A 20,336-nucleotide genomic window follows, 5' to 3' on the forward strand; every position below is an offset into this window, starting at 1 on the left:
GATATTTCCTTCTCCTACAATATGAATGTCATCAGTTACAATCCTGGTGTCTAGGAGTTCTTCTAGTGCCTGGTTCAGTTTACAGTGGAACATCTCTGGGGCCAGGCTGGTGTCTATAGGCCTTCGTACCCAACAATATCTCTTAAAAGGTGTGACAAAGGCTGTCAGATGGCTGGATGACTCATATAGCTCAATATACCAGAATCCATTCTTGACATCACAAAGAGTGAACACTTTTGCTCTGGATAAATCGGGTAGTATGTACCCAATCATTTGTAATGAGCAGTGACTTCTTTTCAGTGCTCTCTTCATTGGTTTTGGGTTGGTGCAAATCCTCAGTTTACCTGAAGGTTTTCTCCCCACTGCAAGGTAGCTGATCTACTTTCTGCTGGTTTCAACAGGTGTAATGGTGCTTGTTTACAGGCTTGTCATTTCCTTCTTCAGTGGCTCCATCTGGGCTAGTGTTTTAATAGTCTCATGGCTGCACACAGGGGTCTTTTTCTAACTTCAGCTCAGCCAGTAGGTGTTTATCTCTTTGGAATATGTCATTAATGTAGAATGCTGGACAGGCCCTACGGTGGCTTATTTCCCTCTTCTGTCATATTGAATATATTCTGGAGTCAGGGGCATGCACGGGGGGAAGGAAGGCAAGCAGGGGCACACCCCCTCCCCCCAGTATTTATCTAAAAATATGTATTTCTGCCATGGCTCCAGCCCCAGCCCCAGCCATTGACCCAGCCCTGACCCCAGACCCTGGCCGCTACTCTAACATGCCCATCCAAAAGCAGTCAAATTTAAATTCCTGCACACACCCCTGTCTGGAGTTGTACTGCAATCATATCCACGACTTGCATGCCCTGCTGCCCAGCAGTTGGTGGTACTCCTGGGTATGAACTACTAGAACTCAAATCAATAATGTCTTTTGTTTCATGACTTTGTTATCAGCAGCCTGCATTTGCCCACTGGCTTCAGAATAGTTTTATTGTACATCATCAACACCAGGTCATACTTCTCCAGTGTAATATTGTTGCTTATCAGAGTTGCTGGGATTACATTGTGGCTGGCTCTGTAGTCTAGCTGGAATCAAACTGATCATTGATCCAATAGCATAAGTGCAAATACGGTAGTTGAGTGCCTGGTAGCCTTCTTCTGCAGTGCGTGTTGACTGAGAATCTTTGGATTTGCTAAAGTTACACTGCTAATATCTTTATTGGGAGTCTCTACATTCTCAATCACTGTATATCCTGCTGCTTCTTTTTCTTCCTGGGGTAGCTGTGGCATTGGAATATAAAGTGGTTCCATTTTCTATACCATCGCACCATTGCCCATAAGTTGGGCATTTTTCTTTCTGCCTTTTGTGTTGCTTTTCACTCTATGTGGACTAGATTATGATGACTGTATTCTCAGTCAGTCTGTCTCAGTCTTGCATCCTGGGTTTCTTTAGCTGAACCTGCATTCTACTAGGAAAGGACCTGGGACTTACAGTGGATAAGAAACTGGATATGAGTCAACAGAGTGCCCCTTTTGCCAAGAAGGCTAAAGGCATATTGAGCTGCATTAGCAGGAGCATTGCCAGCAGATCGAGGGAAGTGATTATTCCCCTCTGTTCGGCACTGTTGAGGCCGCATCTGGAATATTGTGTCTAGTTTTGCGCCCCCCAGTAAAGGAAGGATGTGGAGTCCAGCAGAGGGTAACGAAAATGATTAGGGGTCTGGGGCACATGGTTTATGAGGAGATGCTGAGGGAACTGAGCTTATTTAGTCTGTAGAAGAAAAGAGTGAGGGGAGATTTGATAGCAGCCTTCAACTACATGAAACGGGGTTCCAGGGAGGATGGAGCTAGGCTGTTCTCAGTGGTGGCAGATGACAGAACAAGGAGCAATGGTCCCAAGTTGCATTGGTGGAGGTCTAAATTGGATATTAGGAAAAACGTTTTCACTGGGAGGGTGGTTAAGCACTGGAATGGGTTACCTAGGGAGCTTGTGGAATCTCAATCCTTAGAAATTTTTAAGGCCTGGCTTGACAAACCCTGGCTGGGATGATTTAGTTGGGGTTGGTCCTGCTTGGAGCAGGGGGTTGGACTAGATGACCTCCTGAGGTCCCTTCTATCCCTAATCTTCTATGATAATTTGGTAAATTTAGGTCTTCATAAAATAGCCTAGTTATATCATGTAACAAAGTTTATGTATCCTTCCTTTGAAACTTTTGATATTATGTTAGGCAAGAAACCACTGAAGAATCCTTGTAGGCTCCTTGGTTCTTCAGAGAATCTTTGTGCCCCATACATTTGGTGTTTCTTGCTAGAGGAACAAACAAGGTGGGATCACTGGAGAAAGGAACACATTATTTTTGTACTTAAGTCTTTTCTTCAAGGTTAATTTTGATAGCTTTGTTCTATCTCTTGTGGTACAATAAAGTAGACCCAAAATATGGGTGGCACACCAAGTCATGGGCAACACAGATATGTAATGGTACAATATTACAATGTTGTAATGCACAGTCTTTAACCAGGAAGAGAGTCTGAAAGGTGGCTGCTCTAGATATGACACAAAGATGTGCCATATTTTGGTAAGATGTTTCAGTTCTTTAATGATCCCTTCCGTTACCAAACATATTTGCTACTTGCTCCATGGTATATGAATGTACAGTTCTAGCACTACCATTGTGTGACTTGTTAAACAGTATATAAAACTTCAAGGACTATTGCCTTGATTAATTCATACTTGAATCCAGTAAAATTTCAATTCATGTTGTTTCATATCTCAAAGCATTGTCTCTGCATATATTCCTTTTAAGAGCCTCAGAGGCTTGTGAAACAATTCTGCCAGGCTGTTATCTGTTTTATATCCAGAATAGCAGGGAATTAACTAAAATCTTCATATATTTCAATTTGGCTAGTGAAGTTAATCTCATTCTGCACACATGCACCACCCCACAAACATGAATGATTCTATGTGCTACACTACAAGGTTGTCAAGTGTCACTCATTTTGCATTATATGCATTTGGCAGCTCTGGCACAGATTTCTGCAGTACAGCTGGATTCAAATACATCCAGCCAGGCATCAGGAAGAGCCACTGCTCCTCCTTCTAGCAACTAGAGGCCACTGTGGTGCCTGGCTAGCACGAAGCACGAAGTAGCAAGAGCAACAGGCAAGGATCAAGAATGGGAAGCAGAATCATGGAATCATAGAATATTAGAGTTGGAAGGGACCTCAGGAGGTCATCTAGTCCAACTCCCTGCTCAAAGCAGGACTAACCTCAGTTATATCATCCCAGCCAGGGCTTTGTCAAGCCTCAGCTTAAAAACCTCTAAAGATGGAGATTCCACCACCTCCCTAGGTAACCCATTCCAGTGCTTCACCACCCTCCTAGTGAAAAACTTTTTCCTAATGTCCAACCTAGACCTCCCGCCCTGCAACTTGAGACCGTTGCTCCTTGTTCTGTCATCTGCCACCACCGAGAACAGCCTAGCCCCATCCTCCCTGGAACCCCCTTTCAGGTAGTTAAAGGCCGCTATCAAATCCCCCTCATTCTTCTCTTTTGCAGACTAAACAAGCCCAGTTCCCTCAGCCTCTCCTCATAAGTCCTGTGCTCCAGCTCCCTAATCATTTTTGTTGCCCTCCGCTGTACTCTCTCCAACTTGTCCACATCCTTTTTGTAGTGGGGGGCCCAAAACTGAGAGGTGAAAGGGCGAGAATAAGGCAAGGTCTGAAATGTGATGGGATTGGTGTGGGATGGGGGCAGAATGGTGGAGGCTGCTACTCCTCTGTCATGTGGGTAGGCAGGACCAGTGGGTGCTGGAACTAGAGCTGCTGGGGGGTGCAGCTGCACCACCGGCTTGAAGTGGTTTCCATCATAAGCAGGGTTTACAGTTTTGTTCAATGGCTCTCATCATCCCCTCTATAAAGACTGTTCCAATGCCACTGGGCAGGGATGAGGAACAGGTGCGGTCCTGAGCCTGCATGTGATCAAGCTGGTATGGAGGGGGAAGAATGTGTTGACCGAGGGCTGTCATAAATGAGCCCTCTCCTGAAACAGAGGGGAAATCAGAGTGAACTGTGACTCTCTTTCTCCCCCACAGCCAATTGTAATGTTACAGTCTTGCCCACAATAAGTATCCTAGATAAGAGATTGATCCTGCGGGATGCTGAATAAAGGTGCTCAAATAATTAGTTGCAGCTCTAGATGTCAGAGATTCCTGATAACTGCTGTTGAAAATCTATGGACTTTAGTGAGAGCTGAGCGTGCTATGTGGTTCCCGAAATCACTGGTCCCAAAGGGGCACCTCAGGCTGCAAAAAGCAAAACAAAAGAAAACAAAAGAAAAACAGAACCACCACAGCAGTGAGTCTCAGAGACCAGGTTAATGGACTTGGGCTCACGTTATGGGGCTAAAAATAGCAGTGGAGACGAAGATTGGGATTTGAAACACAGTGAGGGGGATGGATCTCAAAGCTCAGGCTCTGCTATTTTTAGCCCCCAACCACAAGCCTGAGTCAGTTGCCCCAGGCTCTGACCTTTGCTGCAATGTGTTTACTGTGGTGTAGACATACTCAGAATCATCTTTGTCTTTTGCCTTCACTCTCTAAATTCACTGACTCAGCAATATTTTGAATATTCTCCAATATACAGCTACATTTTAAAATAATAATCAACTCTTTAAAGAAGAACTAAAGGGCATGTCTTATCTTTTTCCTTAATAAAATATTGGAAATACAAATAAAGCATAGCTCCACTACTACGGTGATAAATGCCTTAGAAATGCTGATGAGTTAAAAACAATTTAAAAATCTGGTCTCTTTCTTGTGTGATGCTACTAATTCCAGATGCAGTCTGCTTTCCGGTAGCTTCTTGGCCATCTGATTGTCTGTTGAGAGACAACAGTTGCCAGCATTTCTTGGGCTTTTTAGTTCTTAATCCAAAAGGAGGCATCAAATTTAGGTCTGATTCCTGCTAACATAAAGCCCAATCATGAGAAATCATCTTCTTCAACTTCTGAACATCTCCTGAGGGAAGCTGTCAAAAATCCTCAGCTTCCCATGAAAGGTAGTCAGCACCTCTTGGGATGCTCAGCATCTTGCAGAATCAGACCTATATTTTATTATTTAGTTGATGTTTATTTTTTAAAATGTAGAGCTCTGCAAAAGTGCTGACCATTAGTATTTGTTTCCTGGATATTCAGATTGCAGGACACCTAGATTATCACTATATACTAATATATTGTATTTACTATAATCCTGGGGGCGGGGGGATGTGATCATGTAATTAAAGACTGTACCATAGTGCATACTCACAAGGGAACTAATCTAGGGTTCCACAGGCAACCATAATTCTGGCATTTCCTACCGTTTGAGTACTTGACTTTGCAACCTCAATGCTCTTCTAACATAATTTTTGTGTGTGTAACTTCCTAGCTTTCTAAAAAAGCAAACTGAAAAAACATCGTGTAGCATCATATGGATACCCACATGGGTCAGAGGCATGGTTGGAATCTTTACATCCACTACTCAAGCCTCTGGCATTTGAACTATTAGAGTTCTGATTGCTATAGTAGGCTATCTTCCTTTACATGGACCAATACTACAGGTGGATGAGGCATATGCTTTGCCAGTGGGTTTCATGGCTATTTGCTGACAGCAGAGGAATTGTGAAACTCAGGTATTTGGGGCTCCATTCCCCCTCCCCAGCACTTTGACACAGTACTCCCCCCACTTTGGTTCCTAGTCCCAATCCTAGTCTCAATCTCTCTGCCTAGCCAGTTCCAGTCTATCCCTCTCCCCCAGCTCCTCCTATGAGCTCAGTGTTCTGGCAGCCCAGTCCACTGGTTCTCAGTCTCCCATCTGTTTCTGTCACCAGTCTCCTTGCTCAGACAGTCCCAACCTCCCCTCCCTGCAAGGCTTCCAGTGTCAGTCTTCTGGCCCAGCTAGTCCCATTCGTCCCTCCGCCCCCCACCTTCAGTGCCACCAAACTCCTTGTCACAATTTACTCCTTTTCTCTTCCCCCTGCCCCCTGTCCACCTGTTATCCCATTGCATTCAAAAAGCTTCCTCCTCCTTCAGGCTTCAGGGGGTGCGGTGTGGGAGTGTCATTAAGAACACAACAGTGGTAACTGAGAGCACAAGAGAGACAGTCTCCCTGATCTCAGTTCCAGGGCTCAGTCTCACCCTGGCCCACAGTAGCCATGACAGGGAAAGTCTCTTTTCCCCTGGTAGGCCTAGGCTGAAGACAGCATGCTCAGTTGTTCTATGGAGATGGTACATGAGCACTCTGGTCCGTAGAGCTTCCCAGGGGATGACAGCTTTTTTTCACGACATCTGTCATGCTTTTGAAAGTTGTTTGTTCCACACAGGAATGAAAACAAACCCTTTCAAATGTTTTTGCAAAAGGGAATTGTATCAAAATGGCTGTTTTCAGCTCAAGTTTTCAATTTAGGTCTCTCTCTCTTTGTTCAGCAGTGACGGGAGAGTCCTGGATACAAGAAATCTTCCTGATGAAAATATTGTTGAATCTGATGCCTTTCCCCAACACATTTCAGCTTTGACAAAATTGGAATTAGTTCAAAATTGTTCCAAACAGCTCTATAGGCAGCAGTAGGAGCTCTGAGGACATTCAGGCAATGCTCAGTGTGGACAGAATCTTCTTTGATTTTAGCAACTAAAATCTCTGAAGTCTCTACTGAGCATGCGCAAAGTGTTTCCTCCCCTCCAAACATGCCTGAATTTGGGCAGATGTTTATGAGGACAACAAAATGCGCATCCCTGACACAAAGGCCGTCCCTTGCCAAACTTCAAATTCCTGTTCCAAAGCATGGGAGAACTAGAACCATTTAAAAATTAAAAGGTCACCATAACTTTTAACATGGGCAAAACAACATTTTTTCATAGCTTTCTTCTTGGAAATGGCTGTACCATTTTGTTTGAAATTAAAGAAAACAAAAAACCAGTATGTGGCTGACCCGTAGCAAGGAAAATGTCAGCCTAAGTGGTTAAAATTTGGCAAAGTTATAAGCAACTGAGTACAGGGTCTTTGGGAATTGTGGGGCAACCTTCATAATCAGCAATACTACTGCTCCCATCTGTCATCCTGGCAGACACTACTGCCCAGTCAAATCCCTTCCTAGGGTCTCTCTCAGGATAACTGTGTCACATTCTCATGGAAAGACACCCTGTTTTCAGGCTGTCACTCCCTTTTAGGCCACTAAGCTATCTGAGGGTAAGTGGGGGTCTCCTCTGTGGAACTATGACCTGTTTGCCTATAAACTTTCTTATTCCAGTGACATTTTCACATGACTCCCCTCATTACTCTGGTGATCTGTGTGTAAAGAGGGAACCAAACCAGGTTCCTCTTCTAGCCACTGCTGACTGCTGCTTCCCTTCTAGGCAGACTGCCAGTGGCTTTTGGCAGCCTGTCAGCATTCTCAGTGGCAGCGTGTGGTGGCGTCTTGCTACTCAGCTGGATTGGTGCCTGCAGCACAGCTCTTGGAGACAGCTCAGTGGACCCCAGCTGCCCAGCTGCAGATCCATGGCTCCTCACAGTAATGTGGCCAGGGAAGTGAAAGGTACATTTCTTGCTCCCCTGGATATCCCATGAGGAAGGGCATTGAGGGGGGGCGGGATGATAAAATTGAGAGAGCAGGGATTTCCTACACCCTTCACTGGATACCCACAATCTCTCACAGGCCATTGTCTCACCTAACAGCTGCAGCTGTGAGACAACTACCAGTTGCAGGGCTGAGGCCACTCCCAACCTCCTGTAGGCCTTGGCCTAGGCCAGAGATAGTCAATTATTTTTTGTCAAGGTCCAAATTTCTTGGTCAAGGTATAATCAAGGTCCAGACTCCAGGGAAAAAAAACAAAAAACAAAACCAACAATAATGACAGGTAAATAAAAAGATTTTGAGGTCTGTTCAAAAGTGTATGGTGGTCCGAATTTAACCCACAATCTGCCTATTGACTACCCCTTGCCTAGGTTTTCATTCCCACTCCATCCTCCTCCAGACTGCAAATACTTGTTGTTGACTATATAAGAAGCAAGCCACTATATAGGCTGAAACAAATGACTACAGGATCTAAGAGTATTTTTTTTACTGCTCTTCTGGAGCATAGAAGAAAAATAACATGTAATAACAAATCCCTGTTCTTCATATAAAATCGTGATCCTGCACTTTGGGCTGTATGTAAGCAGTTTTCGTCTTCATGATTATTAGTACTAAAACATGTAATACAACATAACTTCTTTCATTTGAGATTAATTACTTGTTGTCTTCCCTATTGGACTGAGATAAGTCCTAAAAGATGACTTCTGAGAATGTCACAGTTATTTTTTTTCTCCTACAAAACTGCCTCTGAAATTATTCCAAAATATATTACAAATGTATAATAATAATTTAGTGCTCCATTTAAAAAGTACTTCAAGGCAATCTGCAGTTTCCCACAGGCTTAATAGGGAACCCATACTGTGTTGGATGTTTTTCAGCAATGAAAATTGACCCATTACATGTTCGTGTATATTGGGGATTGGTGATCACACAAATATGTCCAAAATCAAGTATGGGCATTGTAAAATATCCCTTCTTTCCCAGAGAGAGTGGTCACCTGTTCACAGCAAGATTTTGCATTATATTTATTCAACAAAGGATAAGGCTATCCCATAGCAAAACAAAATGGCAGCAGAGAACTGGCCCAGTGCCCTTACTCTATCAATGCTTTTTGCCCACTGTTTTTTTTAATCTTCAAAAATAAAGCTTAAGCATAATTTTGAGCATGCATTTGCCTTTTTCCAACCTAAAAAGTATAAAGGAAAGAATAAACTATTCAAAAATTCACTACATCAACATCAAATGAAGGGATCATTCATCGTTTTGTTTTATTTTATTTTCAAAATAGCTATTTCACTTTATGGAATTCTTGTCACTTTTGTGGTCTGCTTCTCTTTGTTTGTTTGTTTGACATGTATGTTATGAGGGGATGTATTTCAAAATTGAGATTAGAGTTCTGAACCTGCTTTCTTTACTCAGGTGATACTCCTGGTAAACTTCATGGAAGTTTTCCTTTGTCCTGGAATTATTCATTGTACAATTGAATATGAGAATAAATACAGATTAATTTAAATGTAAATTACCCAGGAGTTAATTAAACATACTGGATGTCAAGCCTCTAGTTAAAAACCAAAACAAGCCCTTTTCCTGTATAGTTAAAAAAAAAAAAAACAAAAAAACCCCACCTCTCAAAACAACTTGAATCAATGTGTACCCCAGACTAACCACTGAATGACTGCTGATGGTAACAAAAGACTTGTCCAGCTGCTGAATGTACTAGGAATGGCCTAACATTACATGATAATTTCACAGAACAAAGAACCAACATCTCACCGCCACTCCTGCTTTAGTTACTGAATCATCCCCACCACGTGACATTTCTAGTGGGGGTAAGAGAGGAATACAGTCATATGGAGAGTGTGTTTGCCTATCTGGCCACATATTTAGAACCAAAAAAAGTTTGGAGGACAAGGAGGTCTGAACTCATCAGAGATTACAGTACCTTGTTGATCTCTGTGTGTAAAATGATGGATGAAAGAGTGGAAGAGAACCTGTAATAGTTATTAAGGCCTCTAGCCTGCAAAAAATTGTGTAGGACACCACTGAAGCCAATGGAACTCTTCATTGTTGCAAAGATCTGCCTGTGTGCATCACTTTGCAGGATCTGAGTCTTTGATAGCCTTTCAGAAATTGCTGGTCTTTGTTCTTTATATACAGCCATAGGTGTGCAATATGGTTTACAGGCATTTTAGAAACAAGGATTTTACAAAGTAGATTACAAACAAAAACAAACACCAAGACATGAGAGGGTGTTAGGCAAGAGGGGGAGAGAAATTTACCTGATATAAAGTTTTATAGAATCATAGAGTTAGATGGGATCGCAAGGGTCATCTAGTCCAACTCCTGCCAAGAGGCAGGATTTGTTGTGTCTAAACCATCCAAGACAGATGGCTATCCAGCCACCCTTTTGATAACCTCCATTGAAGAAGCTTCATAACCTCCCTAGGCCGTCTGTTCCATTGTCCTACTGTTGTTACAGTTAGGAAGATTTTCCTGAGATTTAATCTAAATCTGCTATGATGTAGTTTGAACCCATTGCCTCTTGTCCTTCCCTCTGTGGCAAAAGAGAACAACTTTTCTCCATCTTTTTTATGGTAGCCTTTCAAGTATCTGAAGACCGTTTTCACATCCTCCCCTTAATCTCCTCTTTTCCAAATTAAACATACTCAGTTCCTTCAGCCTTTGCTCATGTAGCTTGCATTCCATCCCTTTGATCATCTTTGTCACTCGCCTCTGAGCCTTTCCAGTTTCTCTACATCTTTTCTATACATTGATGACCAAAACTGAACACAGTACTCCAGCTGAGGCCTAACTAGCGTCAACTAGCGTGGTACTATCACCTCCCGTCCCGTGAGTTGCATGCTATGCTTCTGTTAATGCGACCTAAAATTGCATTTCGTTGTTTTGAAACAACATCTCATTGCTGACTTGTGTTGAGGTTGTGATCCACCACAACTCCCAAATACTTCTCAGCAGTGCGGCTGCCAAGCCAGTTTTCCCCCCATTCTGTATCTGTGTATTTGGTTGTTCTTCCCTAAGTGCAGCACCTTACATCTGTCTTTGCTGAATTTCATTTTATTGTCTATAACCCAGTTCTCCAATTTGTCAAAAGCAAGTTTAGTTGCTTGCTTTATTTTTTTGTGCTTTACTTTAGTTCCATTTTTTTAAAAAATATACATTTGGGCAAGTGTTAGATACTCTCAAAAGAAATAGGGTTTGACAATAGATTATAAAGAGGCAGAGGAGGTTGCATGGCATTATGGGATCAGTGGGGTCATTCCAGGCATAGAGGATATTGCTATGTATTTTGCATTTACATAATAGAAAAAAAACTTATCACTTAATAGTTCTGGTCTTTTTAGGATAGAACCATTCAGGCAGATTATACATCGGATTTTCTGTTTAAACTGGTAACATCTGATAAGACATCAAAAGCAAAAAACTGACGATGAATGTTTACAGAATAAACTGCAAAAATTGTTAATTTTTTTTCTGTGTTCAATGACTTCATAAAGAATGTGGGTTTTCAGTTGAATATTGTAAGTGTCAAGAAAATCAGGACAATGGTTTTACTGATATATCTAAAATGTTTTTACAAGGTATCCAGTGGATTATTTCAATGCACATGATCTGTAATGACCTAAGTGCGCATATGACTTAACTGCTTAATACACTAAAGTATATTACTATTGTCATGTAGCACACATTTGAAATCCAGAAAGAGTGATATTAGAAACCTTGATTATTTTGTTGCATATGTCACTTACTCTATGGTCTTGACAGCCAGTTGTAAGCCATGTGTTCTATTGATAGTAATGTTGAAATTTTCTGAAAATAAGTTCATTTCGTTTACAATACAATGGGGTGTTTTGCCTTCTAGGAAAAGGAGCTTATTGAACAGAGATAGAGATAAGTGACCTTTCTGAAGTTAATTTCAAGTCCTGGTGCTGTAATGCTCAATTTGTGTCCAGTTCATGCTAAGATTATTACTGTTAAATGATTTATGATTAATTTAGGAGCAAAAATATAGCATAAACACCAATTGTTTTCTTCTAAATACAGTCACTTTGCTAAAAATAAACTCTGAAAAAATATTTAAAATAAATTCCAAAATCAGGAACTCTGATTAGATATTGAGCAATGATTTTTGTGAAATGTACATATGTGAACTAATTTACAGTCACTAAATCATTCTATATTTGGAAGGGTATAATTTCAGGACAATTCCTTATACAGAACTGAAGTTCATTATTTGAGCTCCAAGAGCAAGAGCCTGCTAGTCTTATTTATCCAGAGTTACTCTACTCCAGGAGAAGAACCACTGGTGTGTGTGTGTGCGTGCGCACACGCACTTAGCAAGATTTTTAGTCAATATAAGTAAGGGTGGCAGAATCTTGTCCATAGAATGATTACAGAACTCAGTACACAGTTGAGCGGTCTTTACAGAATTTTTATATCTTTCATTTCAGTGACTATTTCGACAAGTACATTCTTCGATGGCTTACTGGTAACAGGACTCTATACATCTACCAGCGTTCAGGCTTCACAAAGTATTGGTGGTTCCAACGCTTTTGGATTTGGTAAGTCTAATGTGATTAACAAACCTAGAATTTTATTTGTTCTAATTCAAAATATTCTGCAACTCAAGATAACAAATACTTAGTTTAGTAGAGAAATTCATGAGAACACAATTATTTAATAATTGATTTTATATTGAGTGTTTGGGATCTGATCTAAAAGCTATTGAAGTCGGTAGGAGTCAATGACTTCCATGAGCTTTGGATCAGGTCCTTAAATAATAAAATAAATGGACAGAACCAATCAGAAAGTCTCCATCCCAAAGACATGTCTCAGTTGCACAGAACTGCGTGCATTCCACAGAGAACCAATTCCCACAAGTATAAGAAAAGAGGACCCTGATTCTTTCACATGACACTACAAGTGTGACTGCCTTTCCATTAGTGGAAAGTTGACCGGATCCTCCCTACCTCTGGAAATACTGAGGTGCTCTAGAGAGGAAATGAACTGTCCTGTGCCAGCACTATTTTTACCAATGAACACACACACACGATACATAGCTATGATAAAGGAATGCAAAGTGAAAAACTTGAAAGTTAGGAAATGATAGATTTACATTTGCCCTTCATCCTTAATTTGATATTTGTGCATCCAACATGTGCACTGAATGAAGCTGAGGTCCTGTTGGAAAAAATAATATGTGATCATGTAATTAAAGACTGTACCATAGTGCCTCTGTACAATGGGACAAAATTAAAATTGCATGGGCAAGCATGAACTAGTATTTCTTAATATTTGAGTGCTTGACTCTGCAACTTAAATAACATTCTTTTAATGTAGTTTTTTATGTAATTTCCAAGGGTTTTGTTAAGTGAAAAATGCAGATCAAACTTTTCTGGGTAGTTGTAAAAACATTTCTCCATTGTGTATCATCTGTAGAGTTTGAACCCTGAATTTTCAGCATTGTAGCACAGACTTTTACCACTTGAGACATAGAACTAACTACATTGGCTGGTGGTAGCAGAATTAGGCTGCTACCTCAAGGAGGAGAAAAATGGACTCTGGCACCATGTGCTGCATCCATGGGCTAGTCATCCAGGGGATTATCCTGGCCTGGCTCTTTTTCTCTTCCACCCATTCCCCAGATGTGGGGGACTCATGCTTCTAGAGTGAGGGATGGGCTGCTGCCACCATGTTTGGGTCCAGGGGAGGGGTTATGAAGGAAACCTGGCCCAAATCTCTTTTTTCCATCCCCACCAGGAGTTGGAAGAGCTCCTGCCCTATGAGGTGCCCTCAGAGGCAGGATAGGAAACTGGGGTCATACATTAGGACCTGAAGATTCTCAGGGATCCCAGCTCTTTCCCTACCTTACTCTCCCCCAGCTTCTCTAGAAATAGAAAATGTTAGGCAACCTGAATAGCGAAGTCACTGCCAGATGCCCCTTTACATATACAAATAATTTACTTACATACCCACATACCCTAAAATGTGTTCTGAGTAAAAACAAATTTTTAGTGAATATGACAGTGTCCATTATAATAAAAAGAGACAGGACTGAGTTGTAGTGAATACAAAGGTGATTCTGTAGACACGCTGTCAATACAGGTAGATGGCCCTCTGGTTATCCCTAGCTTTGTAGCTCAAATATTAATTAAACACACCCTCTGCTGTTAATGTCAACACATAAGTTCCCCATAAGTCCTGGCCTGGAAGGTACTGGTGATTACACTACAAATATGAATGGTAACTGTAAAAAGTGGGAACAATTTTCAAACATACTGCACACACATATATATATATCCAATGCGGCTGCTTCTATTACTGCTGGAGCAATTCTGCTTACTGGAAGAATCATATGAACTGAAAGAGAAGCCACAGCAGAGTAATTGAAGGAAAACAGCCATTTCTAAATGGTATGATGTGCAGTATACATGGTAGCATTTAATTCATAAAAAAACAGATTGGAAAACCAACTCCACTGGGCCATAATGTCAGACACTTTTTTCAATTACTGAACAACAGCATTCTATTTAAAACCAAAACTCCATTAAATATATGTATTACATGACTGATTTTTTTTTGTCCAGAGTTTTAGTAAAAGATTAACGGGGAGGATTTTCAAACGTTCTGAAAGATTTATCATTGAATTCACTGGTAAAAGTTAGGCCAATGGTAGAGGTAGGCCAATGAGGAGACTTTTGAAAATCCTACCATAAGTGTATGTGAATAATTTGCAGTCACCTGTTTTTGCAGTTCATCGCTTGGAAGTATCTTCTATATTCACATATATTAGGTTGTACAAGGAGACTAGGTGAAAATCATATAGATATTGTCATATGCAGAGTTGGGAAAAACCCACTACTAGTAGATCCAGTTTGCACGGTTTCATCTTCTGCTGCCAACATTTTTCACAATACTTTACCTTACTTTATCTTGGTTTCTTTGTCTCTCTTACAACTTTTATAAACTGCATGTAATACATAAACACTCAACTTTTGGTCAAGACTTGGTGATTTTTTAAAAATAAGAACACTGACTTAGTCTCAGATAACAGATTTCTCCATAATCATTAACTCCAACCAAGAACATTCTGTACAAAACAGAAAGGATATTTTTGGTACTATGATGATTTGTGACCTGTAACTTTATCTATTCATTGTGATGTAACTGTTGCATCCAGTCTCACTTATCTCCATGTTCTTTTACTGACACAGTTACTTTCTCTGTAACGTTTATCTTTATTATGACCCTTGCTTCTGAAAACAAATAATTGGGGCTAAATTTCCAAAAACAGATGTAAAAGCAGTTCCTGCAGGATAAATTTATATCTGAACTGCTAAATGGGTAATTATTCTGCAGCATATATGAATGAGAACAAAGTACGTATTTTGCATTTGCACTAACCTGTTTGCATGTTTGTGTACATTTTCGAGATAAACACTGAGTTTATAAGAAACTTAAATAATGAGGAGGATGTAACATTCTCTGTTACAGTGCACATCATTAACATTACTTTTATAGTCCTGTAAGTTTCATATAGCAAACATATATAGCGCTATATGTCATTGTCATTCTTAAACAAAATCCATTGAGTCTATGACTTGTCTGTTGCACCTCCATAAAATAACCGAATTTTATTGATAGTGGGTATTGGCTTTAATATCAGGTATCGGTGCCATAATATTCACTGATGGTACCTACCAAGTAGCACCATTTTCATCCATCCCTACTCCAGTTAGCTTGTATGTTCTTTTGCTCTGCATAAGAACCATTCAGAGGAAAGCAAAATGCATATCTCGCAGGTACTTCCTATGGTGCCTGAAACAGCATGAGAATCACGTATCAAACTCACCAACAGTGTGGGAGGCAGTGGAATCTATGCTTGCTGGAAGAGGAAAAAAGGAACTTCCCCACCACTAGTGATACCCAGAAAGTGTGTAGAGGGTAGGACGGAGTGAAAGAGGAAGGAATCAACATTTCCTTTCAAATGGAAAGCAGCATAAGATTAAAATGGTCCCTCCCTCTCTGTGTCCAGAAAAGGAAGGGATGGAGGTGAAGATCAATTTCAAAGTTTAGAAGAATTGCAAAGATGAAACCATAGCAAATTGAAATTAGGGAATAACTATTTTGTATGATAGCTCTCCAGCTCTTGGAGGTTGAGTATCATTGTATAGTATTTTTATATATCAGAATTCATCGTGTAGATGATGTACCTTCATATTTGAACTGTAAACTATAGGGATTGTACAGGGTTTATGGAACACTTTATCACATATCTGAAATTTCTGGGATGGCCGATTTACAGTCAGACTATAATCTTGCAATATTAAATGTTAAGTTGTTTAAATCAAATATCAGAGAATATTAGTAATTTCCTAACAACTCACAAAAGTAAGCAGTATATATTATGTTTAACTAGATCTGATTATAAATGATGGTTAAGTAAGATATTTAATAGGGTCTAAGCAGGTTTGGTCATTTGTAAAAAAGGCAAATATATTTTTCACTATGTTTGTTCATTGTCATTATCATCCATAAAATGTGTGTGTTATACTGTGCTTTCACTGTGCCCAGTATTTGAAGAACTTACACAACAAAACAAAACACAATCTCTTCTTTATTTGTCGGATACCATTTTCTAAACCTACCTCTTTAAGTGTTAACATATTCTTGGAATAGTAGATAAAAGAGACTCAGCAACAGGACTCTCTGAAATATATACACTCCCGACAAAAAAGAACTCAAAGACTAAAGCTCCCCTCACCCCCCAAAAAAAAATTAAAGCAGAAGATCTGCAAAATCAGTCATGCATAGTTTGAAATACCTAATTTTTCTTGTCGATATGAATACTAAAACATGATGCCCTAGGGAAGTCCACTGTTTAATTATGAATATCCCTTTATGCATTGCAGAAAAAATGTTTCCATCTCTGACCTGTCTTTTGAGCTGCAGCTTAACTGTAGGACTCATCGTGTTAGCTGAGCAGAGTTGTTTAAATAGCATTTCAGATAAAATCTCATTTAAAATTTTAATTGCTATTTTTCTTTGCTTGCTCTTAAGTTTAATATAAATTCAAGACAATCATTTGGATGGTCATGAAGACCTGATGCTATTGTGTTCTCTCCTAACACTGGCAGAGAAAAATATCCACGAGAGAAATGGTGATCACAGCTTTTAGTTTTAGGCTCTTTTGGACACTTACCCTGTGAGGTGGTGAAGGCCTCCCAGACAGCAATCAGTATACTGCAGGATCAGATCCTAGAGGAATTAGGTAGTTTTAAAAATGTATTAGCCACAATGTTTAATATATTTCAGGGTCATTGGAAGCAAAGAAACAATAGAGACAATGGTATGCTTTTACTTTTTGAAAGAAACATGGCTAGGAAGGGTAATGCCCACCTCTTTCATTTTTCTTTTTGTTACCAGAGAAGCAGATCTACCTATCTATCAATCACATGCAGGTGGGATCATCATAGTGGATTTAGCTGGATGGAACTGAACTTAAAAAAAATCGGCTGAGATTGTGTGAGGCCTAAAAACATCAGTTTGGAGGCTTGTGTGGCATTTTGTGGAGAAGAAACTTGACAGAAGTTGGCTCTTACAAGAACTGGAGGGATGAAAACTAGGCAACTGAGCTTAATAGTGTTTATCTGTGTAATAGGAAAAAATAATTCCCTCCACTGCATGAATTACTGGGTGAAGTTCTATGGCCTGTGTTATGTAGGGGGTCAAACTAGATTATTTTAATGGTCCTGTCTGGCATTAAAATCTATTAAATCTTTCCAATAGATGTATCTTTCATGCTGTAAGTTACTATGTCATGATAATTATCTTTTAATTACCTAACTTAGGAAAACATTTGATAAAGACACAAATGCTGTTAGTTCTTTTAGGGTTTGTCTTCTCTGCAATAGTTAGCTCAACTTACTACTCTCAAGTCACTCCTTCCAAGCTAACCTACCTTGAGTGAGAGTGACTGCACTTCAAGACAGCACTGCAATTACACAGAGTGACTGGATTAGCAGATGAAGGGTTGTTGTAACTCAAGATGCTGCTTTATTAGCTCCAGCATCAGCACAATGCTGCTTCAGCCCATACCAACTGAACGGCCAGGTAGCTCAAGCGTAAAGCACCACTTAATTCAAGATAGAGATTTTTATGTGTGGTCAGGTTAGGGGCAAAATTCAAGTTGTAGTTCAAGATAGCAGTGCAGTAAAGACAAACCCTTAGTTAATTCTCTGTGTTTGGAATCATTATGGGGAAAAAATAACAGATGTTCAGTTTGTACTGATAGGTTTATTCCAAGGGGGTTCGGTTTCTTTATGTTTATAGGCATAAAACATATATTCTCTAGCAAAGTGAATAAGTCACTTCTGTTTTTCTGTATGGGACTTTACCATCTTATCAAAATATTAATTTTGAAAATTCATCTAACATTTGTGTTAGGTAGGAATGAGTGAGCAGATCTGGGTGAAATTTATTGAAGGTCATAAATCTTTGTCCATTGACCCAAACAGAACCTTTGGTCAGGTTCAGTTAAAGATGAATTGCAAAGCTAAAGTCAGAACTGAGAGAAAACAGGAATATGTGCTGTATTCCCGACTAACCAGGGTATAAAAGCACAGAAATAAGCTTTAAACCTCCTTTTTAATATGGACGTTTTCTCCTTGTGAGATCTCCTTGCATGTACTAGTTTACTAACGAGATCTCAAACTGTATCTTTCTGGATCATCACTTATAACATTAGTCCTCAATTAGTGCAGTATGTATTTCTGGGCTCAACTCCATTTTCATTTTAGTGTTATATTTATCTTCAAGTCTCCACTCTCCTTCCTTGTCCTTCCCAGAATTTCTTCCTTGTCCCACTCCTGCTCCAGTCCCCAAATATCCTCCCTGTGGACCCATCTTCATCCCTGATTATATTCCTTACCCCATCTATTGCTAGCCCTCTCTCTACCTAATATGAGAGCCCAACTGACAATTTTAAAATCAAGACTGGATATTTTTCTAAAAGATATGCTCTAGAAAATATTTTGGGCAAGTTCTATAGCCTGTGTTATATAGGAGGTCAGACTAGATGATTACAATGGTCCCTTCTGGCTTTGGCATTTATGAACATGGGTCTCTGCTACATCTTAGTATGTTGGCTCAGTGCACCCTTCAGCTTTATGGTTACTTGTGCCCCAGGACTGCACTTCTCATGCAAAGCTGTAAAGCAGGCTATTCCTTGTTCTGACATTTTCCCTTCAAAGATGAGTTGTAATTTGAGGAGCAAAGAACTGGAAGGTTTCAGCATGCAATGAGTGGCCCTATTGGGAATCTTCCTGACCTTCTGAACTCCTTTTTAAAAGAGAAGGAGGGAGACAGCAAGAGGGGTGAAAATTACTGGTAGGGAGCCGGAGATTTGATGTGGGATTTGGTGAGAGTGAGGGACTGGGAATTGGACTCAGTTCATATGAGTGTAGCTTTCCATACTTTAGGATAAGAGTGCAAATATGGAAACTTGTCCAGAGTTAACTGTAAACAGAAACCAGGGATTCCAGTATCCTTTCTTCAATTAAAGGAAAAGAGTACACAGTAATCTCTCCTCAATGATAAGGAACCCTGTGTGCTGAAAATCTGAATGTGTCCCATTACACAAGATAGTCCAATTTGACATGATGTAGCCAAGCATGTGTACAGAACTGTAAACATCAGAGGTTGGGTTTGACCAAGCAGTCATTCTGAGTTGCTCCTTGTGTGGGATGATCTTGAAGTTTCCCCGCTTCTTCGTAGATGCTGTGTTCTGCATATTGTGCAGATATGACAAATGATTTATAAATAGCATTAAATGTGGTTGGCTTCTTTCTTATTTACAAACAGCAATGGAACACAATGGCATCGATAGCTAAATATAAAACATTTTTCTGGTTTAATGTAAAATTATGAATTCTGTTAATTAAAAACTAGTGTGACATTGTTTCTGTACTTATAGAAGAAAATGCCAAACAAAATTCCTTTATATAATAATAAATAATCATATTCATAACTGTAGAACATTTTGTCCCAGGATCAAAGGATATTTTATAAAGTAGATAAATGTTATCCTCATTTAAGCATCTAGGGAATTTAGGGACAGCAAGGTTCAGGGCATAGACCAAAAATCACATGAGATGGTATTGGAACAGGCCCCAATCCAGCATGGTGTAGAAAATATTTTCTACTTTCTTTTAATAGTGCATGAAACTTGTTCTAATTCAGTATCCTCTCATGGTACCTCTCTCTTTTTTGCAGAATTGTATTAACAGATAGTATATTTCACTAGTGAATTTTTAACTTTGTTTAAATGCATAGGCTACTTTATAAAGCAGCACGCAAGCATTATGCTCTACAGAGAGATTTGACTGTCTTGCTGGGGGGATGTTTCTTAATGTGAGAATGCCATCTTTTTGAAAACAGTTAAAAGTGAAATAGGAAAGATTTTAATACTCCTATGAAAGGCTCATCTTGCTGTCTTTTCTTATTTTCTTGCAATCATCACTACCACTAAATGTGGTGTGCTATATTGTGTTATGTATGATTTTTTTTAAAAAAAGCAAACTATTAACCATATTCATTAACGCTTGGCACGCAATCTCATGAATGGAACACCGGGAATAATAATCATCAGGAATCATTTCTTGCCACTATGTTTATCCTGACACTCTTTTTCCTCTTAACTATACAGTGGCTAATTACCTGAT

General features: G+C 39.8%; 1 protein-coding gene across 1 annotated transcript in view; it reads left to right on the plus strand.

The window, feature by feature from the left end:
* The window catches only part of RELN (reelin), a 434,942-nt gene that overhangs the window by 52,706 nt on the left and 361,900 nt on the right, over window positions 1-20,336 (plus strand). Inside the window, exon 2 of the mRNA XM_067564502.1 lies at window positions 12,066-12,176. Within this exon, the coding sequence (XP_067420603.1) occupies window positions 12,066-12,176 (111 nt within the window). The remainder of the gene's footprint in view (window positions 1-12,065; window positions 12,177-20,336) is intronic.

This window comes from Emydura macquarii, unplaced genomic scaffold (genome assembly GCF_026122565.2).
Source record: "Emydura macquarii macquarii isolate MOO-44397 ecotype Brisbane River unplaced genomic scaffold, CSIRO-AGI_Emac_v2 contig_2636, whole genome shotgun sequence".
Classification (NCBI taxonomy): domain Eukaryota; kingdom Metazoa; phylum Chordata; order Testudines; family Chelidae; genus Emydura; species Emydura macquarii.